Here is a 22,661-nt window from a genome sequence, read left to right on the forward strand (position 1 = left end):
GGCCGGTCTTCTGGTCTGTGTTACCTACAACTGCATCGTGTGTCCACGTCTGTCTAAACTGAATCGGCTGTCGGAGGACTAAGGTTCCCGGTAGCCACAACAAATTCTCCTTAGAAATTACCTTGTTTGTTGTGGCCACCTTGGAATAAGCCCCCAAAATGGGGATGACTGTGAACAGCTGGGAGGAGAACCCAGGAAGATTTATGATTGCAGTGGCCACTTTGGCTCCTTTTGAGCTTTCAACCCGAGAAACCAGGAACATCTTTAAAGAGTCAAGGGCTCCACCTTCTGGCACAATTGCTTGAATCTGAAGCTTCCGGAAGCTGCAAATATTTACAAGGAAGTGCAAGACCTTTCTAAGCTTGCTTTGTGTCCTGAGAGCTTGGCTTAATAGTCATCAGGACGGAGGCCCCAAAATAATGGTCAGACAAAAGCGCAGGTTGCACCCCATTCTTCGGTCAGAGATGGTCAGACAGAAATGCTGGCTGCTCTCCCGTTCACGGCTGGGGTCTTATCAAACTGTCGCCAGTCTCAGGGGAGTTACATTGGCCATTAGAAGGAATGTCCCGATTAGATAGGATCATTTAAGAAGTACACTGAAAAGCAAAGCCTTCAAAACACCAAAATAACCTTATTGAAAGTTTTGTTGCAAAAAGCTAAGAAAGAGTTAAGTTATAAAAGTGCCTGAAGGAGAAGCCTATTAGGTCACGGCTTTACAGACACCCTGTAATCCACCCCCAAGAGTTAATGAGACTCTGGCAGGGTTTCTGGGAAACCGCTACGTTAGAGATCAATGGAGCTGTTCAATACTGTCAACTACTTACTTTCACCCCGGCTGGAACCTGACAAGATTTTTGAAAGGATCTAGCAACTTACAACCAAAAATTCAACCAAACTGGAAGCTGATATTCAGAGCCTGATAGGATTTTTTTTTAAGCCTTCTTCCCCAAGTTAAAATAAACTAAGCACCCAGAGGGAAGGAAGCAAGTTAGGGACAATGCAGTCAGACAGGAAGGTTGACCTATAGTGTCATTTAAGTTACAATCCAATTTCTGAGGCATTAAGAGCAACCGTCCTTAAAAACAATCTTTGTGAGACTGGAAATGGAGCTCTAGAGGCAGTTCAGATTTCCCTCATTTCCTTTATCTCAAAATGTTTGTTGGGGCTGGCCCAGGTGCATCGTGGTTAAGTTTGTGCACTTGGCTTCGGTGGCCCAGGCTTTGCCGGTTTGGATCCTGGATGTGGACCTACGCACCGCTCATCAAGCCATGCTGTGGAGGATCCCACATAGAAGAACTAGAAGGACTTACAAGTAGGATACACAACTATGTACTGGGGCTTTGGGGAGAAAAGAAAAAAGAGGGAGATTGGCAACAGATGTTAGCTCAGGGCAATCTTCCTCACACACACACACACACACAAAAAGCTTGTAACCTCTCCAGGAACTGTTCTCTAGCCCATCACCAATTCCTAAGACTGAAGGAAAAAATGGCCATAAGAGTGCCCTCACCCAAAATCTAGCATCTTGAGTGTCTTCTCCATAAATATTAGTGGAGAAAGCTTAAAATAAAATTTGGGTTCAATTATTCTTTTGTAACTAGTGAGCTTTGTATTACTGTACCTGATTCAAGGCAGTAATTTTAAAACAACAGCTGTGGAGCCTCTGTGTATGTGTGTCTATAGTGATATACATATTTTTTACCTCTGGATGGTATAATTTCGAAAAGAGCTCTATTTAATTGGCTTAAAGTAAGTGCTTATTTAAATGCAATGGGAACCAATTCAAATGTCTTTGAAGTTACTGTGATATAAAACAATCTTTGGTAAATGAAAGCTCATTTAAATTTGTTTGCCTGAAATGGACATGTCTTCAGTATTATCAGTGGTGGCTATGATGCTAACATGCAACCTTTATTCTATGATTATTGGTCAAATAAGCTGATGTTATCTCTGTTACAAGACTGATTAACAACGGTAATAACTTTAAATGATAAGTAACCTTGTCTAACGTTTCATGAAGTTTTACAAGCAATCTTAGTAATTACTGGGAACAAGACAACTAAATGGATGTGAAAAGAAAAATTCTGGGTGAACTTTTTAACAATAATTATGTGTTATGGTGTATGTACTTAAAATAACTTCAAAACCATTTGGTAACTTAAAAACCTTAGAGTTTTGTTAAATTAAGTGATAAAATGTATTGAATATCTGTCATTTCCACATAAGATATAATATTAGATATTAATGAGCAAATATAGGTTTATCTACTTTTGGCTTCGTATTAAAGAGAAATTAAAAGATGCTTGAGTCTATTCGTACACGTATCTTGTATTTTATTAAAAGATTGTACCACGAGGTAGCATGTTTCTAGAAATTGTAAAAACCATTTACAAATGTGCCAAGCCACTACTGTAAAATGCTAATGTAAAGACAGATTAGAATTGCTTATTTCTAAGTTTTCACTAAAAATTAAAGTCTGTAAGGGTTAACAATTCTAATTAATATATATGCTTAAAGCTACTAAAAACTAATAAGGAAAACATCATTGTATTCAGGGAAAGTAAAATGTACGTTTTCAGTAAAGAAGACTTAAGGAATGGAAATATTTTAATTTTATTAAGAAAGATAAGTGCAAGTGTTTTAAAACCTTTTGACACTTTTGACAAACTTCCCCCAAATTCAAACTTTGAGAATTTCCAAAAGGGCCCTGGGACTTCCCAAAGAATTTAGTCTCTCTTTCTATAAAGAAGGAGATATTAAACTAATTAGTATTACTTGGTACGCTAAATTACATGGGAAGCATCACCAAATAAATGATGATAAACGTTCTTAGGTTATAGTGCATGGGTAAATGTTATTAACATAAAAGTTGTAAAATTATATAACATTCTTAAAATCCTGATCTTTCCTGGTTATCAGTCATAATTCTAATTATTTTAAAGTGTTGTATGTCATAGAAATAGACAAGTTTCTTTGTCAATTGCCATTTTTTAGTCTTTTGTCATTTACAGATAGTTACTGTTTTACTCTGATGCTTTTGCAAATGTTTCATCTTCAGAGAAATTCATGGAAAGGATCTGGATTTCATGGAACAGAAACCTGTGTTCTAGATTTCCGTTGAACCTTCAGATTACAGTACTGAGCTGGGTATGAAATTATAGAACTCTAATGGAGGCTGATGGCCTCATAAAACTGCTAACAAAAGATCAAGATAAAGAATTGATTACATGACGCTGAATGAATTGATGCAGATAATTATAATTTTTATGACTTTTTGTTTGAAATTTGGCTGATTTTTTAACATCTTTTTCCAGATTTTTCTCTTTTTTTCTTATTTTTTCCACCTTTTTCTATTTTCTCTTAAGCTAGCTATGACTTACAACAATTTGGTAAATTATACCTTTGTAAGTGGAATTGAAACATTTATCTTTTTCTCCCTTCCTTATCCCTCAGAATTTGGAAACTCTTGATGAGTAAGGATTCTTTTTTTCATGGCAATATAATTATTTGCATACGTTCCATAAGAATCTACTCCCCTTATAGCAGGACACAATTGGAAACACTGGTGATATTAGCAAGGCTTTGACTGGAATGTCATATTTGAGAGACACATGCATAGACTCAGATATGACCATACAGCTTTGAGGAACAAAGACTGACTTTACGGAATAAAGCCTCCTGGAAATACTGGCCTGATACCTTGTTTACAGGGTGCCCGGCAACCTTACCAGGTGGGTAAAGAAGGTCACTTCCCTGGCAGGTGCAAGACCCTCAGGATATTTTGGGGACCTTGAGAAGAGAGAAATCCACCCAAATCTGTAGGTATGACAAATCCTAGGCTTGGCTTTCCTGGCCTTGAGAGGCCTTTAAAGTTCAATCTGAGATTCCTTATTAAAAGTTCCAGCAAAGTAGATTTAAAAGAGCCCATATGATCAATGGCTATTCTTCCTGCACTTATGTAAATAACCGGCCAAGCTTATTGACACTAGATTTATTTTGCCAACCAATTAGTCCTAGTTTGGCTATCTTTGGTAAAAATGAGGGTGATTTTAGAGAAAAAAATTGTATTTCAGTAGAAACTATAATACACATTTGTGGCTATTAGATCCTAGTTCTGTCTTTGAGGCTTCTGTTTTCTCTCTGTAAACTGGACTGGATCCTGAATTCCTCTAGTCTCCTCAAATAGCTGTCTACAAATCTCCAAACTAATGTTTTGGAATTTTTCTCTCATCTTCACTTTGAATCACTGAGAACTGAAACTATCCTTTTTCCTGAAATCTTGCAAACTGAAGCTGGACAACTTGATATAAGCATAAGAGAGATTCATGTCTGTTGCTGTGTAAGATACCCAAAAGCCTGATGACATGAGAGACATTTCAATCTGCAAAAGGTGTTTCGACCCTGACATCTAGAAATCTTAATTGGCTGCCTTATGGGCTCAAGAACTAGTTTATAATTTGCTACAACCATCAACCTTGTTTTTCTTTTTATTTCTCTACAAATGCCCCCTTTTTAAAAAAGATTGGCACCTGAGCTAACATCTGTTGCCAATCTGTCTCTTTTTTCTTCTCCCCAAAGCCCCCCAGTACATTGCTATCTATTCTAGCTGTAGGTCCTTCTAGTTCTGTTGTGTGGGATGCTGCCTCAGCATGGCCTGATGAGTGGTGCTAGGTCTGTGTCCAGGATTCAAGCCAGTGAAACCCTGGGCTGCCAAAGCGGAGCACATGAACTTAACCACTCGACCCTGGGGGCAGCCCCTCTAGAAACACTTTTTATTAAATACCTGGTTACTTTCTTACACAATATAGGTCTAACTTTGGGAGCCCACCTGCATTGCCATCTTACTAAGAGCCTGAATCAATGAGATGGAACAACCTAGGCCCCTTATCAGCAATAAGAAGCTGGAGTGGCAGGCACCCTATATACCTCAAGATTGAGGAACGAACAACAAAAAGGGGACAGTTTGACCAACCTCATCTTATCAACGGCGTGATTAAGAGTGGTCTTTCAAGAACTGAGAAATGACTCCTTGTCCCGTTCAGTCTGCTTGAGACCACCAACCCATCAACTGGGCCTGCGTGAATGCCTGACATGTGACCCTTTTGACATCAAAAGGCTGAAAACTCCACCCTCAGATCATACTAACACCAGAATTGTGTTAACACGCATCCTATGAAGAACCATGGGGCTTGACTACATTGGTACAGACCATCAATGACCTCACACCTCCTTACCGCCAATCATCTGTCTCTACATTTCAGACCACCCTTCCCTTCATCCTATAAATTCTGCCCCAAGCCCTGGATTGGGGACACAGATCTGAGAGCATGCCTCTCCTGTCTTCTTGCAGATCGATCTTGCAATAAAGCTATTTTCTTTTCCCAAAGGCTGATGCCATAATAATTGGCTCTTTACATGCATTGGGTGTCGAGCTCTTGCTTGGCAATGGGGACACTTTCTCCACAGGTATCCATGTGACTCACCACCTCACCTCTTTCACAGCCTCCTGGGGGAGGCCTCCCCTGGCAGAAGTGTAAGCTGCCATGCCCCCGTGAGTGGAGCAGCATCCAGCGTCTGGGAGGCATGGATGAGATGTTGGCTGAGCAAGTGACCAGGTGAGCAAATGAAGATGAGGGCAGGGCGGTGGCTCCCCTGGCTTCAGGCAAGGAGGAGGCTCCCTGGCTGCCCACTGCTCTCCCCTCCGAGGCCGCAGCTCCACCCTGTCCTGCCTCTCTGCTCCTGTCCCCAGCCCTTACCCTTGGCGATCTTGATATCCAGGGCCGTGCGGATCAGAGCCATGAGGGTAGAATTGAAGTGGACAGTGTTGTCATCAGCGACAGGTAGATCCATCCGCAGGAGCCTCTGCAGAAAACCAGAGGCGAGGCCTGTCACTGCCAGGCACTCCTCTGGGTCCCCCGTGAGCCAGACCCACCCACCCGGGAGCCCCAGGAAGAACTCTGACGGCAGCGGCTAAGGCGGCTTATCTGTCCCAGTGCGCCACTTACTTCCTGTGGTAGCCCGTGGGGAAGGCCCTGGGGGCCCTCCGGTGCCTCAAGGCCTTGCCCTCTCCCCCTGCCCACTGGACCCCAGAGCTGGCATTTCCAGGCTGGGCCCACATCCTCGCCCTGCCCCAGAGTTCTTCTGGATGGCTCCATTCTGTTCTGCCCCCAAAGAAGAGAGCAAGCCGATGGCAGGAGCACATGCAGCAGGCAGGCAGTGGGTCCAGGCCACAGCCACTGGGGCTGCTGGCTCCTACCCCACCCCTGGCCCAGACTGGACCAGGTGGGCATGGACCACATCATGCCTCTGAGAAGCGGCAGGCAGGCGGCCCGCATGGACATGCAGCGAGGCCACGACACACAGACAGCAGACAGAGCGCATGCAGACGGAATCTCGAGACTCATTCATAGCTCCGTGGGAAGTGTATCTCAGGGACATGTCCAGGTCTCGGCTCTCTGTGCGATGGCGGGGGGGGGGGGGGGAGGGGGCATTCCCATGGCCCAGGGAAGAAAAGACTCTCTGCGTCCCAGGCAGGGGCTCTGTCCCCATGCTTGGTGGAATGGGAGATGATGCTGGGCTGGTGGGCACCAGCCCAGGCTGAGGCGGCACGCGGCTGGGGGTTGAGGGTGAGTTTGGTGTCGCCAGGGGATTCAGACACATGTCAGCAGGAAACACAGAGCTGGAGATGGGATGGGGATGGCAAACCCAGAACAGAACACAAGAGAGGGATTGAGGCAGGATGGGGAGGGAGGCCACAGACAGAGAAATACACAGACTGGGCTGCTGTGCACAGCCGGGCAGGTTGTGTGCACTGCACAAAGGACTTCTCATCTTAAAAATCATGGATTTGTGTATTTAAGTGACAACTGCCCAGTGGATAGCATAGAAGTGTCTCGTTCTTGCCACGTGGGCAGACTCAGCCGTATTCCACAGACAGAGAGTTCTGCAGAAAGGGTGCTCTTTTCAAATTTGCACAAAGGCGCTTCATGGAGCTGTGGTGGCCCTGCACAGAGATAGGAAGGGAAGGGCACTCCCTCCCTCTCTCCTGCACACACACACCCAGCCAGGCAGAGACTCAGAGGAGGGACAAGAGGACAATTAGAGAGGGAAGGGACAGCGCAGGGAGATCTTCATCTTGGGGACAAGGCGCGGTGGCTTCATCCCGGCCTTGCCTGGAAGGAGGGGTGCACAGAGGGAGGAAGAGGGATGGGGCGAGTGGAGGTGGCACACGAGGCAGCAGGGATGGCACTGACGGACAGGGAGGGAGGACTCTGGCAGACACAGGGTGGGTGAGGTGGACGGGAGAGTGGGACGAGGGGGCAATCTTTGTTTGGGGAGGGACGACTTTCAAGGTGCTTCCTGAACTTCTCGAGGATGAGCTGGAGGGAACAGAGCATCTGTCCTTGGGTGCCAAGGGAGATTCCGGGACGGGGGTCTGGAGGGTGGCCCGGCCCAGCCGCCTGGCGGTGCGGCCCTCGCTTCCTCAGCCAGCATGCACCAACCCCCGGTCGGCACGGTGCCTGCCCGCCCCAGGCCCCCCGCCAAGGCAGCGTGCACGGCCTGCATCAGGGTGCCACAGTCCAGGGGTCCAGCTGCGGCCCGCCTGCCTACTCGGAACAACGGAGAGCAGGTGGGAGCGCCTCGGGGTGGCAGTGGGAGACGGGTGGCGCAGGGGTGGGGCCAGGGAGGCAACTCTGGAGGGCCGGCGGGGGCTGGGGAGGAGAGGCTCCGGGACTCCTCGGGAGGTCTCGGGTCCCCCAAGGCCCTAGGTCAGAGATCAGCTTCAGGTGTGTGTGGGGGGCCTGACCTGGGGTCTCCCCCCCCCGGGTGTCGGCCATAAGGGAGTCTCAAAACACCAAGGCACAGTCATCAGAAAGGACGGACACAGTGTGCGGCTTAGAGTCAAGGATGGTCAAGATCCATTTACTCGAGGAGGAAAGGGGGAGGAAAAAAAAGAAAAAGAAAAAAAAAAAAAGAAGAAAGAAGAGAAACGCTGGAAAAAGAGACTCGGCTGGTTGCTCCTGGTCAGCACTGAAAAGTCCCCAGCGCCCGGACGCCGTGGTCGCCACGGGTAGACTACCTTGTAAGCCACTCTGGCCGGACACTTCTTCCCCAGACCCAGGGGCGGAGACATGTGTCTCAGCATCTGATACATGTCCGGGTAAGGCATGCGGCCCCTGGCAGCACCGAAGACAAGAACGGGTGGGACGGAGGAGCGGAGGGAAGGCGAGGGGGCGGAGAGAACAAAAAACAAAACCAAAAAGAAAAAAAAAAATCACACGAGCCGAAAAAAGAGAGAGAGAAAGATGCAGAGGATGATAAAATAGGTATTTCAAATAAATGGAAAAGAGGAGGAAAAAAAAAGTGGAAGAAAAGGTAATTAAAAAAAGATTATTTCACTGCTCACGAGCAGGGAGAGAGAGAGAGAAAAGAGAAAAGTCAGATTCGGTTGTGACTGAGCTCCGGTTCCGGTGCCACGTGGAGGGAAGCGGGGGTCCTCACTTTGGAGGGCCTGGAGCAATGCTGGGGTCCAGCGTTATGTTAAAAATTGGGGAAAGGCCTCTGGGTTGGCTGAGGCTGGTCTCTGAGGGGGCCTAGACGGGGAGGAGGGCTGGGGGCTTCCGGAGGCAAAGGGCGGAGGGGGAGAGAGTTGAGGTCATGGTGGCGGGGGGCAGCGTGCAGCTATGACGCCCCCCCGGGATGCGTCTGATTTGGGGTGCCATGGAGACCCCGGGATGGGCAGCTTCAGCTAGGAGCAAGCAGAATGGCTGGAGGGAACGAGAGAATGTCCCATGCTTCCTCGAGTCTACTTGGCTGCATTCTGTCGGCTGAGAGAGTTTTCTAGTTTAATGCAGGAGAGAAATGGCTCTGTGTTTAGAGAGAGATATATATATATATGAAATATATATATTGAGGAGCCCAAGCCACACCCATTCCACGGATGCTAGCAGGTTCAGTGGAAGTCAAACCTTGCAAGCAACCCTATGAGGGCATTTCTTGCCTAAGCCGAGAGGGGGCGATATTACACGCAATAAACTGTACATGTCCTTATAATGAATCCGACCGCTGAAAGGAGAAGACAGGGCGTTAGTGGGGGCACGGGGCAAGCTGCGCTCCCGCCACGCGGCCGGGTCGTGACGCCAGGGGATGGGGACCCCTGGCTTGGGGAGTGGGGGCACATGGGATGAGCGGAGGTCCCTGAGACGTCCCCAGATGCTCACAGACCCCGGGTCTGCCGGGAGCGAGGGGGGAGCAGCTCTGGGCTGGGGATGCCTCCCCCTGGGCTCTCTCTGCATCTCCCTTCTCCACAACCTACATGGGCTACCCTGGGGCGGGGGGGGGGGTCGTGGAATAAGGAACAGAGGGACAGCATCCAACTGCTATGACCTAAAATCAAAAGAGGAAAAGTTAGGAACCAGCCGGAAGCCAAGCCCAGACGCGCGGCTCGCCTCGGCTGGGTCTCCTGGAGGATAGTAGGGGCCACAGGAACGGCAGGGTGGACCCACCCCCCCTCCCTGGGAGGCCCTCCGCCAGCTCTCGGGCGCTCAAGGCCCCATTCGTGCTGCCTCAGCCCCAGCCCAGCCTGAACTAGGATCCCCAGTTAGTGGCTGGCGGGCTCGGAATCAGGCTGGTGCCTCTGGGTGTCCTGCAGGGGCCTGGGGCTGAGCGGGCCCTCGACACACATGCCCAGTGGAGACGGCACTAAGGCCGTCCCCTGTCAGCCGGGGGGGCACTCTGGCGCCCACGGAGATGGGAGAGCTCGCTCCCTTCTTGACCATGAGGATGCAGGGGCCACTGAGGCTCTGTGTCCTCTCCTCTGGCCTCGTGTGACACCTGCTCCAGGGTCCTGGGATCCCAGAATGAGCTGGGTTCTTCCACTCTGACCTTGCGGCCACTGATCCCGTCTGCCAAGGGAGCCAGGCCAGCCCCTCTCCCCCCACTCCTGGGAGCACTCAGGCTGGGAAGCCTCGGTTCCCCCCTGGGCCCTGCCCAGCTTGTCCTCAGCATCTGGAGCCCCCCATGAGGGGTAGGAGAGCCTCACAGGAGGCGAACCCTCACGGTCAACTCCTTCCCTCGGTTCCCAGAAAGCCTGGGATTGGGGCGCAGCTGGCGACCGAGCATTTAACCCGGGGCGGACAGACGGAGGTGCTATTCTCATCTCTCCCCTCCAGGCTGACCCCCCCGCGAGCCCCGCCAGCTCCCAGGGCTTCGGTGCCTGACCCAGCCTGTGCCCCGGCGCTAGGGAGAGGCGGGCGACGGGGCTGGGGTTCGGGGTGGTGCCTTACCACGCTGCGGGGTCGTACTCCGCCCAGACACGCACGTACTCATCCAGGTGGTGGGGACCCAGGATGGAGGAGTCTCGAGTGAGGTACTCAAAGTTGTCCATGATGACAGCAACAAAGAGGTTCAGCATCTGTGGGGACCCCGGGGCCGGGAGGGAGCGGGGAGAGCGACACACACCCCAACGCATGCACACGGAGGCCCAGACGGGGAGGGGGAGGGGGCGAAAGGGGAAAGGGGATAGACACAGAGAGAGAAATGAGGGGACAGGGAGGAAAGACACGCTCACGCAAGGAGTGCAGAGACAGATGGAGAAACGGAGATGGGGGAGAGACAGAGACAAGATGGAGACAGAGAGAGATGCAGAGACCAAGAGCCAGAGAGATGGACAGAGACAGAGAGAGGAGAGGCTGTGTGAAATGGGGGCCAACACCGGGGGGACCACCGTGACCCAAATCCTCCCACACCTGGTCCATGACGAGGGCAAGCGAGTGCTCCCTGTGGGCAGGACCACTGTCACGTTCGCGGCCCAGCACAAAGCAAGCACCCCGCAAATGTTTCCCGGGTGGACGGAGGGAGGGACGGGGGACTTTTCCTGCCCTCGGCTGCCTGTGGCAGCCCCTTGCCCCATGTTCTCACGGCCCTTGGCCGCGGGGATCTTGCGCGGTCCCACCCCCAGGCCTGCGCCAATGCTGCTCCTCCAGGGAACACCTGATTTTCCCCTCTTTGGGCAACAGATCCTGGAGAACCTCTTCCTCTGCACACAAGACGTTGTAGCGAGGTGTGGCCCCCACTCTGCGGCTCCCGCGGTCATTTACCCCAGGTACGTGACCCAAGGAGGCCAACTGAGCCCGCTGGATTTCCTGCTGGTGCCCAGGAGCGGAGCCGTCCTGCCTCTGCGAGGAGGGGGGTCTGAGAACGGGGCGTGCGGAGGAGAGCAAGGACGCCGGGGTCCTCCCGCCTGGCCCCAGCCTCGCCTGTGCCTTTCGGCTGCATGCGCCGCCTGGGTCAGTCTCAGTGGACTTTCCATTACTCGCAACCCATTCGACTGCGACGTGGTCCAGTCTCTGCTCGCAGCCCCGTGGGCCACTGTGTGAAACAGCCCTTCCTTCCGTCTGCGTGTCCCCACCTTGGGATCTGCCAGGCCACATGGCCGTGACCTGCCCACTTGTCTGCCCATTGCCCCTGCGAACCGAGAGAACCGTGTTCTCTTCTCACGCCGCCAGTGCCTAGCATAAACCCGGCACACAGCAGGCATTAAGAATGTTCAGATGTAAGCATGGCAGGTGCCTAATAAGTAACCTGTCATCCTAGGTGTCCCCAACTTTAGTGACTATTTTTAACTCATCTTCGTGACATTGACTGAGCACCTGCTGGGCACTGTCTTAGGGGTTGGGGACACAGCGGTGAAGGAGGCAGACAGCCCTGCCCTCGGGGCTGACGGGCGAGGGGTGCAGGCATCTTCCAGGGTACCTGCTCTTCCCACGTGGCTGCATTATAAGATCCCGTCCCCACGTGCACCCAGGGTGCCATTTAGACAGGGTGGCCATTTGTCCAGGGTCTGGGCTGGCCCATGTATCTCCCTTCTGGGAACTTAGAAGTGGGCAATGGGTCCTCTGGGCCAGTGGCTGCGGACGCTGGACTGGGGGTCTGTGGGCCGAGGGGTGTGGCCCCTGCTCTGAAGGCAGTGGGGCTGCTGGGCTTGCACCGATGGACACTGGGGTCTGCACACCACATCTCCCACAGTCCCTCAGCTGGCTTCTCACATCCCGTCAGGGGAGCTGGGCCAGGAGGCCCGACTGGAGAGGACAGGAGAAGGGACACCCTCCGCTTCTGGGGTGGGTCTGTGTGGTGGGCTGACTTGTGTCTTCCCAAAAGACACCTTCAAATCCTAACCCCAGGGACCTGTGAATGTGGCCTTATTTGGAAAAGGGTCTTTGTGGATGCATCAAGTTAAGATGAGGTCCTGATGGATTAGGGTAAGCCCTAAATCAATACGCCTGCTGTCTTCATGAGAGGGAAATTGACACAGACACACAGGGAGAAGACCACGTGACGACGGAGGCAGACGTTGGAGTGACGGGACCACAAGCCAAGGAATGCCTGGGGCCGCCAGCAGCTGGGAGAGGCAGGAAGGACCCTCCCCTCGAGGCTCTGGAGGGAGCACGGTCCTGCGACCCGGGGACCGGCTTTAGCCTCCAGAATGGTGGGAGGATGAGTTTCTCTTGCTTTAAGCCACTAAGCGTGTGGCACTTTGTTACAGCAACCATGGGAAACTGGTACTGTCTGCAAGTGTCTGGGGCAGCCGCCCCTTGGGAGGGCCAGGGGCAGCCGGCTGGGTCAGTAACGCCCTCTCTTCCTTTGACTCCCCCAGCCCAGCCCTTCCTGTGGCCGGCAATCCCCGGGTCCTCAGTGGTGTCTGTCTATTCTTTCAACGCTGCATGGCCAATCCTGGCATCAAGCACCCTCTGCGGGAAGCACCTGGATAGTTGCTGCCCTGCCTGCACCACGGCCCAGGGAGAGCGAGGCCATAAGGAGCAGCCTCTGTAACCAGATGGGCTGTCGGGCCAGCTGTCAGTCCGGAGGGTCCTTCTCTTGGTATAACCCAGCGGGTCTCAAAGGTGGAGATCCCGTCTCTCCCCCAGGGGACACTGGCAGTGTCTGGTGACATGTTTGGTCAGCACACCTGGGGATGGGGACGCTAGTGGCAACTGGGGGCTGGAGGCCAGGGCTTCTGCTCAACACCATACAGTGCGCCGGCCGCCCCACAGAGAACTGTCCAGCTCCAAACGTGAGCAGTGCCGAGGGGAGGAACCCCAGCTGAGCTAACTCCCAGCCGGCTCAGAGAAGCCCGCAGGGAGCAGCAGGCAACACAGCCACGTTCTCAGAAACCCAGGCTCCTGAGAGAGAGCTGGGTCTAGGGAGCACCCCCCCACATCCACGGACTCACCAGAAACGAGCAGAGGAAGATGAAGGAAACGAAGTAAAAATAGGCAAATTCATTGCCACACTCAGGAGTCAGGATGCCAGAGTTCTTATCACACGGCTTCCCACTGAGGCAGGAAAGCATGATGTTGTGCCAAGCCTCCCCGGTGGCACTCCTGAGGACAGAGGGGGCGTCAGGGACCTGGGCACCCAGCTCTGGGCACCAACGCCCCCCATAGAGGTAGAGTGCTTGGGCTCTGCAGCTGGCCTGGCATGGGTTCGAGTCCCAGGTAAGCCACTTCTTTTCTCTGGAAGCTCAGAGAGGCGATTCTCATCCTTGGCTGTGCATGAAGCCTGGAAGGGGCTTTTACAAAATGCTGATGCCAACACTCCACTCCCACAGACCTGGATTCAACTGGTCTGTGGTGGGGCCTCGGGATGCAGGTATGTTCTAAAAGCTCCCCTCCCACCAGGTGATTGTTATCTCTTACTATTTTCTCTGTGGTTTACTCTGCTCCACACACACTGGGTTCCTCACTGTCCTCAAACATGCCAGCCACACACCTGCCTCAGGGCCTTTGCACTTGCTGCACCTACTGCTGGACTGCCCTTCCTGAGATATCCACATGGCTCCCTCCCTCACCTATTTCTCTCGAATGTCACCCCCCTCCCGGGATGTGTGACCTACCAGCCCTCCATTCTTTTAGTTGTTGTTGCTAAATTTTAAAAAAATTATCATTCCAAAATTTACATAACATAAAGTGTGTAATTTTAACCATTTTAAAGTGTATAATTCAGCGGCATTAAGTACATTTACACCGCTGTGTGCCCATCACCACTATCCACCTCTGGAACCTTTTCATCTATCCCAAACTGACAACTTGTACCCATTAAACAATACTTCCCCATTCTCTACTCACCCAGCCCCTGGCAATCTCTATTCCACTTTTTCTATTAAAAGATTTTATTTTTCTTTTCCTCCCCAAAGCCCCCTGGTACATAGTTGTATATTTTAGTTGTAGGTACTTCCAGTTGTGGCATGTGGGACGCCACCTCAGCATGGCCTGATGAGCGGGGCCATGTCCACACCCAGGATCCAAACCAGCGAAACCCTGGGCTGCCGCAGCGAAGTGTGTGAACCCAACCACTTGGCCACAGGGCTGGCCCCTCCACTTTTTTCCTCAATAAATTTACCCACTCCAGGTACCTCACGTAAGTGGAATCATATTTGTCCTTTTGTGCCTCCATTTCCTTCTTAACCTGGAGCTTCATTGCCTTCTAGTATTCTCTATAACTAGCTTACTGACTGTCTCTCTCCCCCACGGGAATATGAGCTTTGTGGGAATTAATAGAAGGACCCTTAACTAAACTGGAGTGGGGAAGGCCTGGAGGGGAGCCCTCAGCCCCACTGCACCTCCTCAACCACACCCGCCAGGAAGAGTGGGTGCTTGCGTCTTGCCCACCAAGTAGAGCTACTTCACTGCCAAGGAAGATTTCTCTCTGCACCGGCAAGAGCCCAGCCAGTGAGAAAGGCTGCAGTCCGGCCAATGAGAAACGCAGCAGCCCAGCCAATGAGAAAGGCTGCAGCTCAGCCAGTGAGAAACGTGGCAGGCTGGCCAATGAGAAATGCTGCAGCTCAGCCAATGAGAAACACCGCAGCCCGGCCAATGAGAAAGGCCAAAGTCCCGCCAATGAGAAACGCGGCAGCCCAGCCAATGAGAAACGCTGCAGCTCAGCCAATGAGAAGCGCTGCAGCCCAGCCAATGAGAAACGTGGCAGGCTGGCCAATGAGGGGCCCTTGCTGCCCTGACCTGTTACTCTCCCCCAGTGGACTTTCCTTTAGAATAGCCCCTTCCAATCCCCGTTTTCTGTATAAAGGCAGCTCCTGACCTTTGTTTTCTGCATTTGCCTACTGTTCCGCATTGCCTGCACAACCCAAATTGCAATTGCTTGGGCTATTCCTGAAAAAACTCACTTTGAGAGTAAAAGAACTGACAAATGTGCTTTTGAAGTTGACAGCTTCCAGAAAGCAGACAATGTGTCTTTCTACTTTGTCCCTGGTACCTAAAGCAGAGCCTGGCACACAGTAGGTGCTCAGTAAACATCCAGGGCATGAGTGAAGGCACCGCAACCTGCAGCCAGGATTAAGAATCAAGTCCCAGAGTCCACAGTCTACAGTTTCTTCATCTGTCTGGGGGACTGCCAAGAAGCCCCACCTCACAGGAGAGTCAGGAGGGTTCAGTGAGATAACGCCTGCAAATGCTTTCCAGGCTTGCGTCCCAGGCCTCAGCTCCTGCCCTGCCCCACCCCTTACCTGAACAGAGCCATGGGAAAAGGAGAAAAGGACACGCCCCCATGGAAAGGAAAAGGAAGGAACAGGACAGGCCCCCACGGGAAGAAGCAGAAAGGACACGCCCCCACGGGAAGAGGAGGACACGCCCCCACGAGAAGGAGAGGACACGCTCCCACGGGAAGAATGAGAGGACACGCCCCCATGGGAAGAGAACACGCCCCCAAAGGAGAGAACACGCCCCCACGGGAAGAGGAGGACACGCCCCCACAGGAAGGAGAGGACACGCCCCCACGGGAAGAGGAGGACACGCCCCCATGGGAACAATGAGAGGACACGCCCCCACAGGAAGGGGAGGACACGCCCCCATGGGAACAATGAGAGGACACGCCCCCAAAGGAGGAGAGCACACGCCCCCACGGGAAGAGGAGGACACGCCCTGCCAGATCAGAAGGACGGAGCTGCGACCCGCTCACCGGAAGAGCAGCATGAGGGCCTGGAAGAAGGTCCGGAAGTTGTTGTGCTCGGTGATTTGGAAGTCATCCTCATCACTGTCCTCGTCCTCCACGTCGATGCCGATGTTGCCGAACACCTGGGGAGGTGGAGGCGGATGACCGTGCGCAGCGGCCCCGGCGACCCACTCAGCCCCCACGGCGTGGCTGCCCCTCTGGGCTGCGCTGACCACCCGCCTGAGGGCGCGGCCGTCCTGGAGGCTCCAGGAGTGCGCGGGAGGTGGCACGCACCTGCATCCCGATGATGGCGTAGATGAAGAAGAGCATAGCGATCAGCAGACAGACGTATGGCAGCGCCTGGCGGACGGAAGGCAGTGAAGGAGCAGGGGAGGGGGGCCCACGTGGCCGCCCCCCTGCGCCGGGACTGCCCCTCGGCCGGCGCACCCTGGCGGCTCCGGGATGAGGCCACAGCGGCAAGGAGTGGGGCGTTCCCCTCGGGGCTCTCAGACGCGCAGGGATGGGAAGTTAGACAAGAGCCCTGCAGGCGGCAGCCCCAGCAGGTGCATCACAGAGGCATTTCCACCTGACAGCTAGACCCAGCTGGAGCAGGTGGGGCGGGTCTGCTCTTCCCCTGAGCCCTGGGCTGTCGGCAGGCGCGGGGCTCACCTTGAAGGACTGCACGAAGGTCCAGAGAAGGATGCGGATGGTGTAGCCCTGCCGGAGGAGTTTGATGAGCCGGGCAGCACGGAACAGGCGGAGGAAGCTCAGGTTGATGAAGTTGTTCTGGGGAGACGGAGACAGAGGGGTGACCATCCACCCCCACCCCCCAGGGGCTCAGAGCCGTCACCACTCACAGAGGCCCCTACATGAAGCCAACCAACAGGAAAAAGCAAGCCAGACCCCAAATAAGGAGGGGAGGAGAGAAGCACTATTAATGCAATGGTGCCGAGGACAAAACTGGAAAAAGGAACGAAATCGGGGAGGTGGGGGAGGGAGGAAAAGGCATCAACTCAAAAGCAGAAGCCCTCCCCGCCAGCCCCACCGGCAACGGGGAAAAGAAAAGAAAAAGGAAAAGAAAGGGACGGTTCGGGGTGGGGGTGGGGGGTGGGGCCGAGAAGAAATAACAAAAAACGAGGAAAAGAAAATACATCCGAATCATCCAATCAGAAAAAAATCGAGATGGTTTTTGTTTCTCCCAACAACCAAATGCACTGAGACGATAAGACACAAGCGGGTCAAGTTGCCGGTCCATCACACGTGTACGATGCACAAACACCAGGGCGGGGTGGGGGAGCCAGCACGCTCAGGCCTGGTGGACACGTGCGGGTCCGAGGGCATGTTACGCTCCGGGCCAGAAATGCATCTGCCATGGGACTCACCGGGCGCCCTGCCCTGCCCTGCCGAGCTGCCCACCCGCTCCTGCCCGCCCTGACCTCGCCCCACGGCCAAGAGGAGCAGCAGCTCGAGCCAATTGGAGCAGCGAAGAACATGGTTTCTTACCCCCTTGGCGAGCGGGCATGGGGAGGACGGGAGGGAGCTGGGGCTGTCCTGCCGCAGGGCGAGTCCTCGCTGCCCGCTGAGTCGGAGAAGATGCATTTGGGGCCCTTTTCCCCCCTCTCAGGGATGGCTTCTCAGCTTCTGGGGCTGGGTGTAGTAGTAGCTCGGGACCGGCCTGCGGGAAGCAGGAAGTACGCAGTGCCCGTGGGTGCGCGAGCTCAGCCTCGGCCGAGCCCCGAGGGGCTGGTGCTGGGGGCGGGGAGCTGGGGCCGTCCCTGCCCCCAGGACCTCCCTGGGTGGCCCCTGCCTCTGCTCGAAGACCCCTTGTCTAGTGACTGCCTCTGTCTCCTCCCAGCCAAGCCAGGGAGCCCGGGGGGTGTGGGTGGCTGGCCAGGGACGGTGGTGCCGCTGCCCACCCTGGGCCTTCCCGGGGCTGCCAGCTGGGCCTCCAGGGGTGCTGCTGGGCACAGGCAGCCAGAAGTCACGAATGGACCACGTCTGCCTCACAAAGCTATTGGGCCTGAGTAGTTTTTTTTTCTTTTTTTTAAATTAAAAGTAGTTGCCAGTGTTTAAAAATCAGATTTTGCCCCAAGATCTGGCTTTCTGGCAGCGCCGGCCCTGCTTCTGGCCTGGCAGCAGGTGGCCGGGGCCCGGCTGTGGCCACCCCCCTTGAAGCAGGCCATGTCCTCCAGTTTACCGAGGCCCCCACATTCTAGAAATAGCCCCTCTCTCCTGGCCCGTGGCATCCGCCTGGTCCCCAGAGGCATCTGAGTTTGAGACCCCTGCCTTGGGCAGACAAGGAAACCTCCACTGGTCAGTCACCTGGCAGACTGGAGGCAGAGGGGCCTAACTGGACGCTGTTCCCCGGGGTCTGGGGAGCCCTAGACGTGGGCCATGGGGCAAGACTTAAATGGCCCAGCCCTTCCCCACCACATGGCACAGGGGTGACCACACGGGTTGCCCAGCGGTCACAGCACCCCTTCTGGCCTCAGAAGTTGAGACAATGGATTATATGGGCATCTTATTGGGTGTTCCCAACGGCGGCCTGGGAGCTGAGAGGCAGGGATGGGGTGTCAAGGAATTTCTGGGGCTGGCAAGAGGCCTCCAGTTTGCTGGCAAAGCCCAGGATGTCCTCTGGGACACATCAGTGGGCCCTTAGACCTCCAGGATGGGAGAGGGAGCGGTGGGCCTACCCTGACCACGTTGGGCCCAACCACTGTGACAATGTCGCTAGTGCCTCGAATAAGTTCCCAAACCCAGCTCGGCTAAGGGAGAGTCACCCTCCACGCCCCACTGACCTGACTCCCAGCCCTGCCTGGCCACCTGACTCCACCTGGGGACGAGACCAATGGCCCAGGTGTCCCCAGCCCCCTCCCGTCCATCCCCAGAGTACAAGCCATCCCTTCACGGGGCAGGTCATAACATGTGGACTCGGCCCAGCATGCAGAGGGGGCGGCCGGGGGGCAGCTTCCAGCTGGGGTGCAGCGGGGGAGCCTGCCACATGCAGGGGAAGCGAGGGGCTCTGGCGGGACGTGCGTGCAGACAGCATGCTGCCTTTCTTGGAGCCAAGGGAGGAAGGAGACACACGGGGGAGGCGGGGGGGGGGATGAAGGTCGGGGTGACGGGGCTGCGGGGAGCCAGTCTGCCCGCATCCAGCTCCACCTCCTCCTGGGTCTGCCCTCCGCGTGCTCTGGGAGCCTCGTGACTTCCCCTTCCTAGCATCCGTCTTTGCAGCCGCAGCCTGGAAGCTGTCTCTTCCTCCAGCCTTGCCCTCTGCTTCCCAGGCCCAGGGTGCCAGGCCCAGACGCAGCCCTGGGAGGCTGGCCACGCGCAGAAGGGCAGAGCAGCCACGTGCTCGAGGGCTCCAGAGAAACCCTGCCACTTGCAGACCCCGCGTCCAGCCCAGGCCTGGCCTCTGGGCTCCAGACCCCACGACCACCACCTACCAACTTCCTCCCGGGTCTTCTCGAAGGCACTGCCAGCCCACCGTGCCCACGCCTATGCTCTTACCCCCGCTGGGCCCTCTCCTGGCATTCCTTTACCACTAGCTCCAGGTTCAAACCAGACTCAAGTACCTGCAGGCATCCCTCTGAGGCAGCCCAGCCCCGAGCCACGCCCAGATCCTGGACAGGCCCCTGCTCTCTGTCTCCTCTGCTGCCATCGCCTGCTGGATTCCTCGTGTCCACCTCCAGTCCAGCCCCCTGTGTAGCCACTCCCTGTTCTGCATCCCTAGTGATCTCGTCTAATCGCTTCTGATTGCTCCTCCCCTGCTCCAGAGCCTCCCAGGCTTCCAGCAAGGCTCCAGGGGCCTGTCCCCTTCTGCCCCCTCACTTTCTCTGGGTCAGTCTGCCTTGCTCTCTTTGCTCCAGCCACACCCCTCACTTTCACACCCCAGCCTCTCCTCCCTCCTGTCACAGGGCCTTTGCACATGCCATCCTGGGCCTCAAATGCCCTTTTCTCCCCTCTCTGCCTTGTTAACGCTGCTCAGCCTTCAGCTCCCAGTACAGCTGCAAATTCAAGTGAGTCTGATGGGTTACTTGGCCAATGCCTGCCTCTGCTGCCCAAGTGTAGGCAAGGGGGAGGCAGTGATGGTGTTTGCTTCTGCCCGCCCCTACATCTGTGGCACTGAAGGGGAATCACTCAATGTCTGGATGACTGCATGTGTACCACCAGCAGGGGAGGATCCGGTGCAGACACCACCGGGGGTCCTTCAAAGGGGCTCGGGTGTGGGTGGGGGAGGGGCAGAGGCCGGTGGGGCTTCACAGAGCGTGAGTGTGCAAGTGTGCAGGGAGCCGAACAAGTGAGGAGAGGGAGGGATGGAGAACGCGTGTGCTGTGGGGGGCAGGGTATGGCGTGTGGCGTGGATGGACATGGGGGGGTAGTCTGTGTGCGCGTAGGGGGAGGAAAGAGAGAAAGAGAGAATCAGAGATGAGCAAGAAAGGAGAGGGCATGCGTGTGCAGCAACCGTGTGTGAGGGGGTACATATGCGTGTGCACATCTGGGCTCCAGGGGGGTGCCCTGGCCCCTGGCCCGCCTGGGAGCAGCCAGACCCCAGCCTGAGGGTCTCTGCCCACACGCTGCCGGGCACTCAGACCTCCTCCAGCGGGCTCGAGTGGCCCGGCTCAAAGAGCCTGCAGGCTGGGGATGGGGTGAGGGGCCCGGGCTCCACGGAGGAGGGACCCCCAGAGTGACGAGAGGGTGGCTGAGGGCTCTGAGTGTGGGGTGTGTGGGTGACGGGGCAGAGACCCGGCCACGGCCGTGAATCCTGCTGGGATGCTGCACGGGACAAACCCATCCCTTTCTCTGCAAAAGACGCAAACCGACCCAAACAGAAGACCCTGCTTCAGAACCCAGTAAAGACCATCAGAGAGACGGGAGGAGCGGGGAGGGGGAGCCGGGGGTGGAGAGACGACAGACGGGCAGGGAGCGGGGCAGGGGGCGAGGGGCTCAGGCAACCCCAGTCAGAAGCCCAGGGCTCGAGGTGCATGCTGGTCGAGAAGATGCGTCCACAGTTAATGTAAGGCATTGAGACTTCAGAAAGAAGTAAGACCAACCGGATTCTAGATGTGGATGTTGAAGATGGAGGGGGGCGGGCGGGCGGGGGCGTGGGAAGGCGTGGTCAGCGGTTTTTAGGTTGATTTGTAACCAGTGCCAAAACACCAATGGGTTTCGGTTCCCGGGCGGGGAGTGGGGTGGTGGCGTGGGTTGGGAGATGGTCATTGGTGTATGAGCACACAGACCGCGTCATGGATGAACAAATGACGTCATAGTGCATTTTGATTGGATGAGGTTTCAGACGGCGTTGCGCCAATGTACAGTGTAAAGAGCAGGCATGGAAAGAGACAAGACGAGAGACACAGTCATTATCCGTCGCACGCCCGTGCAGGCAAACCCACGCCGCCCGGCCACGCGGGGTGGCAGCTGAGGCCCACGGGCCCCACGCCCTCTCCCCCCACCCTGGGACTCGCCCTCCTCAGGGTCTGGCTCCCCCGACCCCCACGCCCCGCCCCAGCCTGGCTGAGCTCCGGCCTCGGACCTCGCGGGCTTACCTGGGAGGCAGAGGGGCAGCTGTGGGGCCAGCCGCCCCCGACTCCACATTGGGAGTTTATCATCCTAAAAGGGTCCAAACACCCACCCTCTCTCTTTCCCTCCAAAGGATTATAATCCAGGGCCAGGGGCTGGCTAGCGAACTGCAACCCCAAGGACATTGACAGTAATAATATCAATAGAAATAATAATAACCACCATCTGTGAACTATCTGATTCTTGGCAGGTTCTGTGCCAAGCACTTGACGTTGATTGCTCTGACTTGTGAAAAGCTGCCATCTCCCCCCAAGAACGGGGACAGACATTCTTGTCTGTTTTGCTTTGTCCACTGTCTCCAGTACCAACAACAACGGCTGGCACACAGCAGGCGCTCAATGCGTGCTTATTGAATGCACAAATGAATGCGAGGCTTGCAAGGATCTGATGTGGCTGGTTATGAAGGTTATCCCCACACACAGGACGAGAAAAGGCAGCGCAGCTGGTAGGGAGAGCTGTTTGACTACTGCAATGGTCCTGATGCCCCTGAATTGGACCCCAGGCCCATCCTCCTGCCCTCTGTCTTGCAGCCCCCGAGAACAGGCTTTTGGGGTCCAGCCCTCTGGGTCTCTTACTGGCCACGGAGGTTTCAACCAACTTCCTCCACCTGCCGCACTGGGGTGGTGGGCCAGCCTTTCCCATCTCTCAACCCAGACGGACACTGGTTCAAGGCTGCCTTGTGCTCAGCTGATGGCAAGATATTTTGACTGCCAGCTGGAGCTCCAGGCCTCTTAGAAACTTAGGCCAGAAGACGAGGTGCAGGCTCTGGCCCTCCGCTGGGGCCAGCCCCAGGAGGGCATGACCGCTCTCGAGGAAGCTGGCAGGGTGTCAGGGGAGGTAAGCGGGAGCTTCTGGCTCACTGGAGCCGAAGCAAAGCGGTGTGGCCAGGACACCACTTGGGTGGGGTGCTGGGGGATGCATCAGAGAATGGCCTCCTCCTCCGGGGAGCTCTCCAGTCCCACCCGCCTTCTGGGATGGAACAACTGATCCCCTTCTTCTGGCAGCTCAGATGGGGATGTGCCCCCAGGAGTCACCAGGTCTGGCTGCGTGACCTCAGGCAGCCTCCTCACTCTCCTGGAGCATCAGTTCCTCAGCGGTGAAGTGGGGCAACGCCCCTCCTCAGGCCCCGCTCC

At 55.1% G+C, this 22,661-nt stretch overlaps 1 protein-coding gene across 5 annotated transcripts in view; it reads right to left on the reverse strand.

Moving 5' to 3' along the window:
• Positions 1 to 22,661, reverse strand: part of CACNA1A (calcium voltage-gated channel subunit alpha1 A) — a 195,647-nt gene that overhangs the window by 15,157 nt on the left and 157,829 nt on the right. For 4 of the 5 annotated variants that reach the window (XM_070492186.1, XM_070492188.1, XM_070492190.1 and 1 more), the window contains exons 32-38: positions 16,615 to 16,731; positions 16,240 to 16,305; positions 15,973 to 16,088; positions 13,232 to 13,382; positions 10,287 to 10,414; positions 8,970 to 9,066; positions 5,757 to 5,862 (exon numbers count right to left, since the gene is read on the reverse strand). In XM_070492186.1, coding sequence (XP_070348287.1) covers positions 5,757 to 5,862; positions 8,970 to 9,066; positions 10,287 to 10,414; positions 13,232 to 13,382; positions 15,973 to 16,088; positions 16,240 to 16,305; positions 16,615 to 16,731 — 781 coding nt within the window. Of the gene's footprint in view, positions 1 to 5,756; positions 5,863 to 8,080; positions 8,178 to 8,969; positions 9,067 to 10,286; positions 10,415 to 13,231; positions 13,383 to 15,972; positions 16,089 to 16,239; positions 16,306 to 16,614; positions 16,732 to 22,661 lie in introns of all 5 variants that reach the window. The other variant, XM_070492187.1, reaches the window with a different exon arrangement.

The sequence above is a fragment of the Equus asinus genome, chromosome 20 (genome assembly GCF_041296235.1).
Source record: "Equus asinus isolate D_3611 breed Donkey chromosome 20, EquAss-T2T_v2, whole genome shotgun sequence".
NCBI lineage: Eukaryota > Metazoa > Chordata > Mammalia > Perissodactyla > Equidae > Equus > Equus asinus.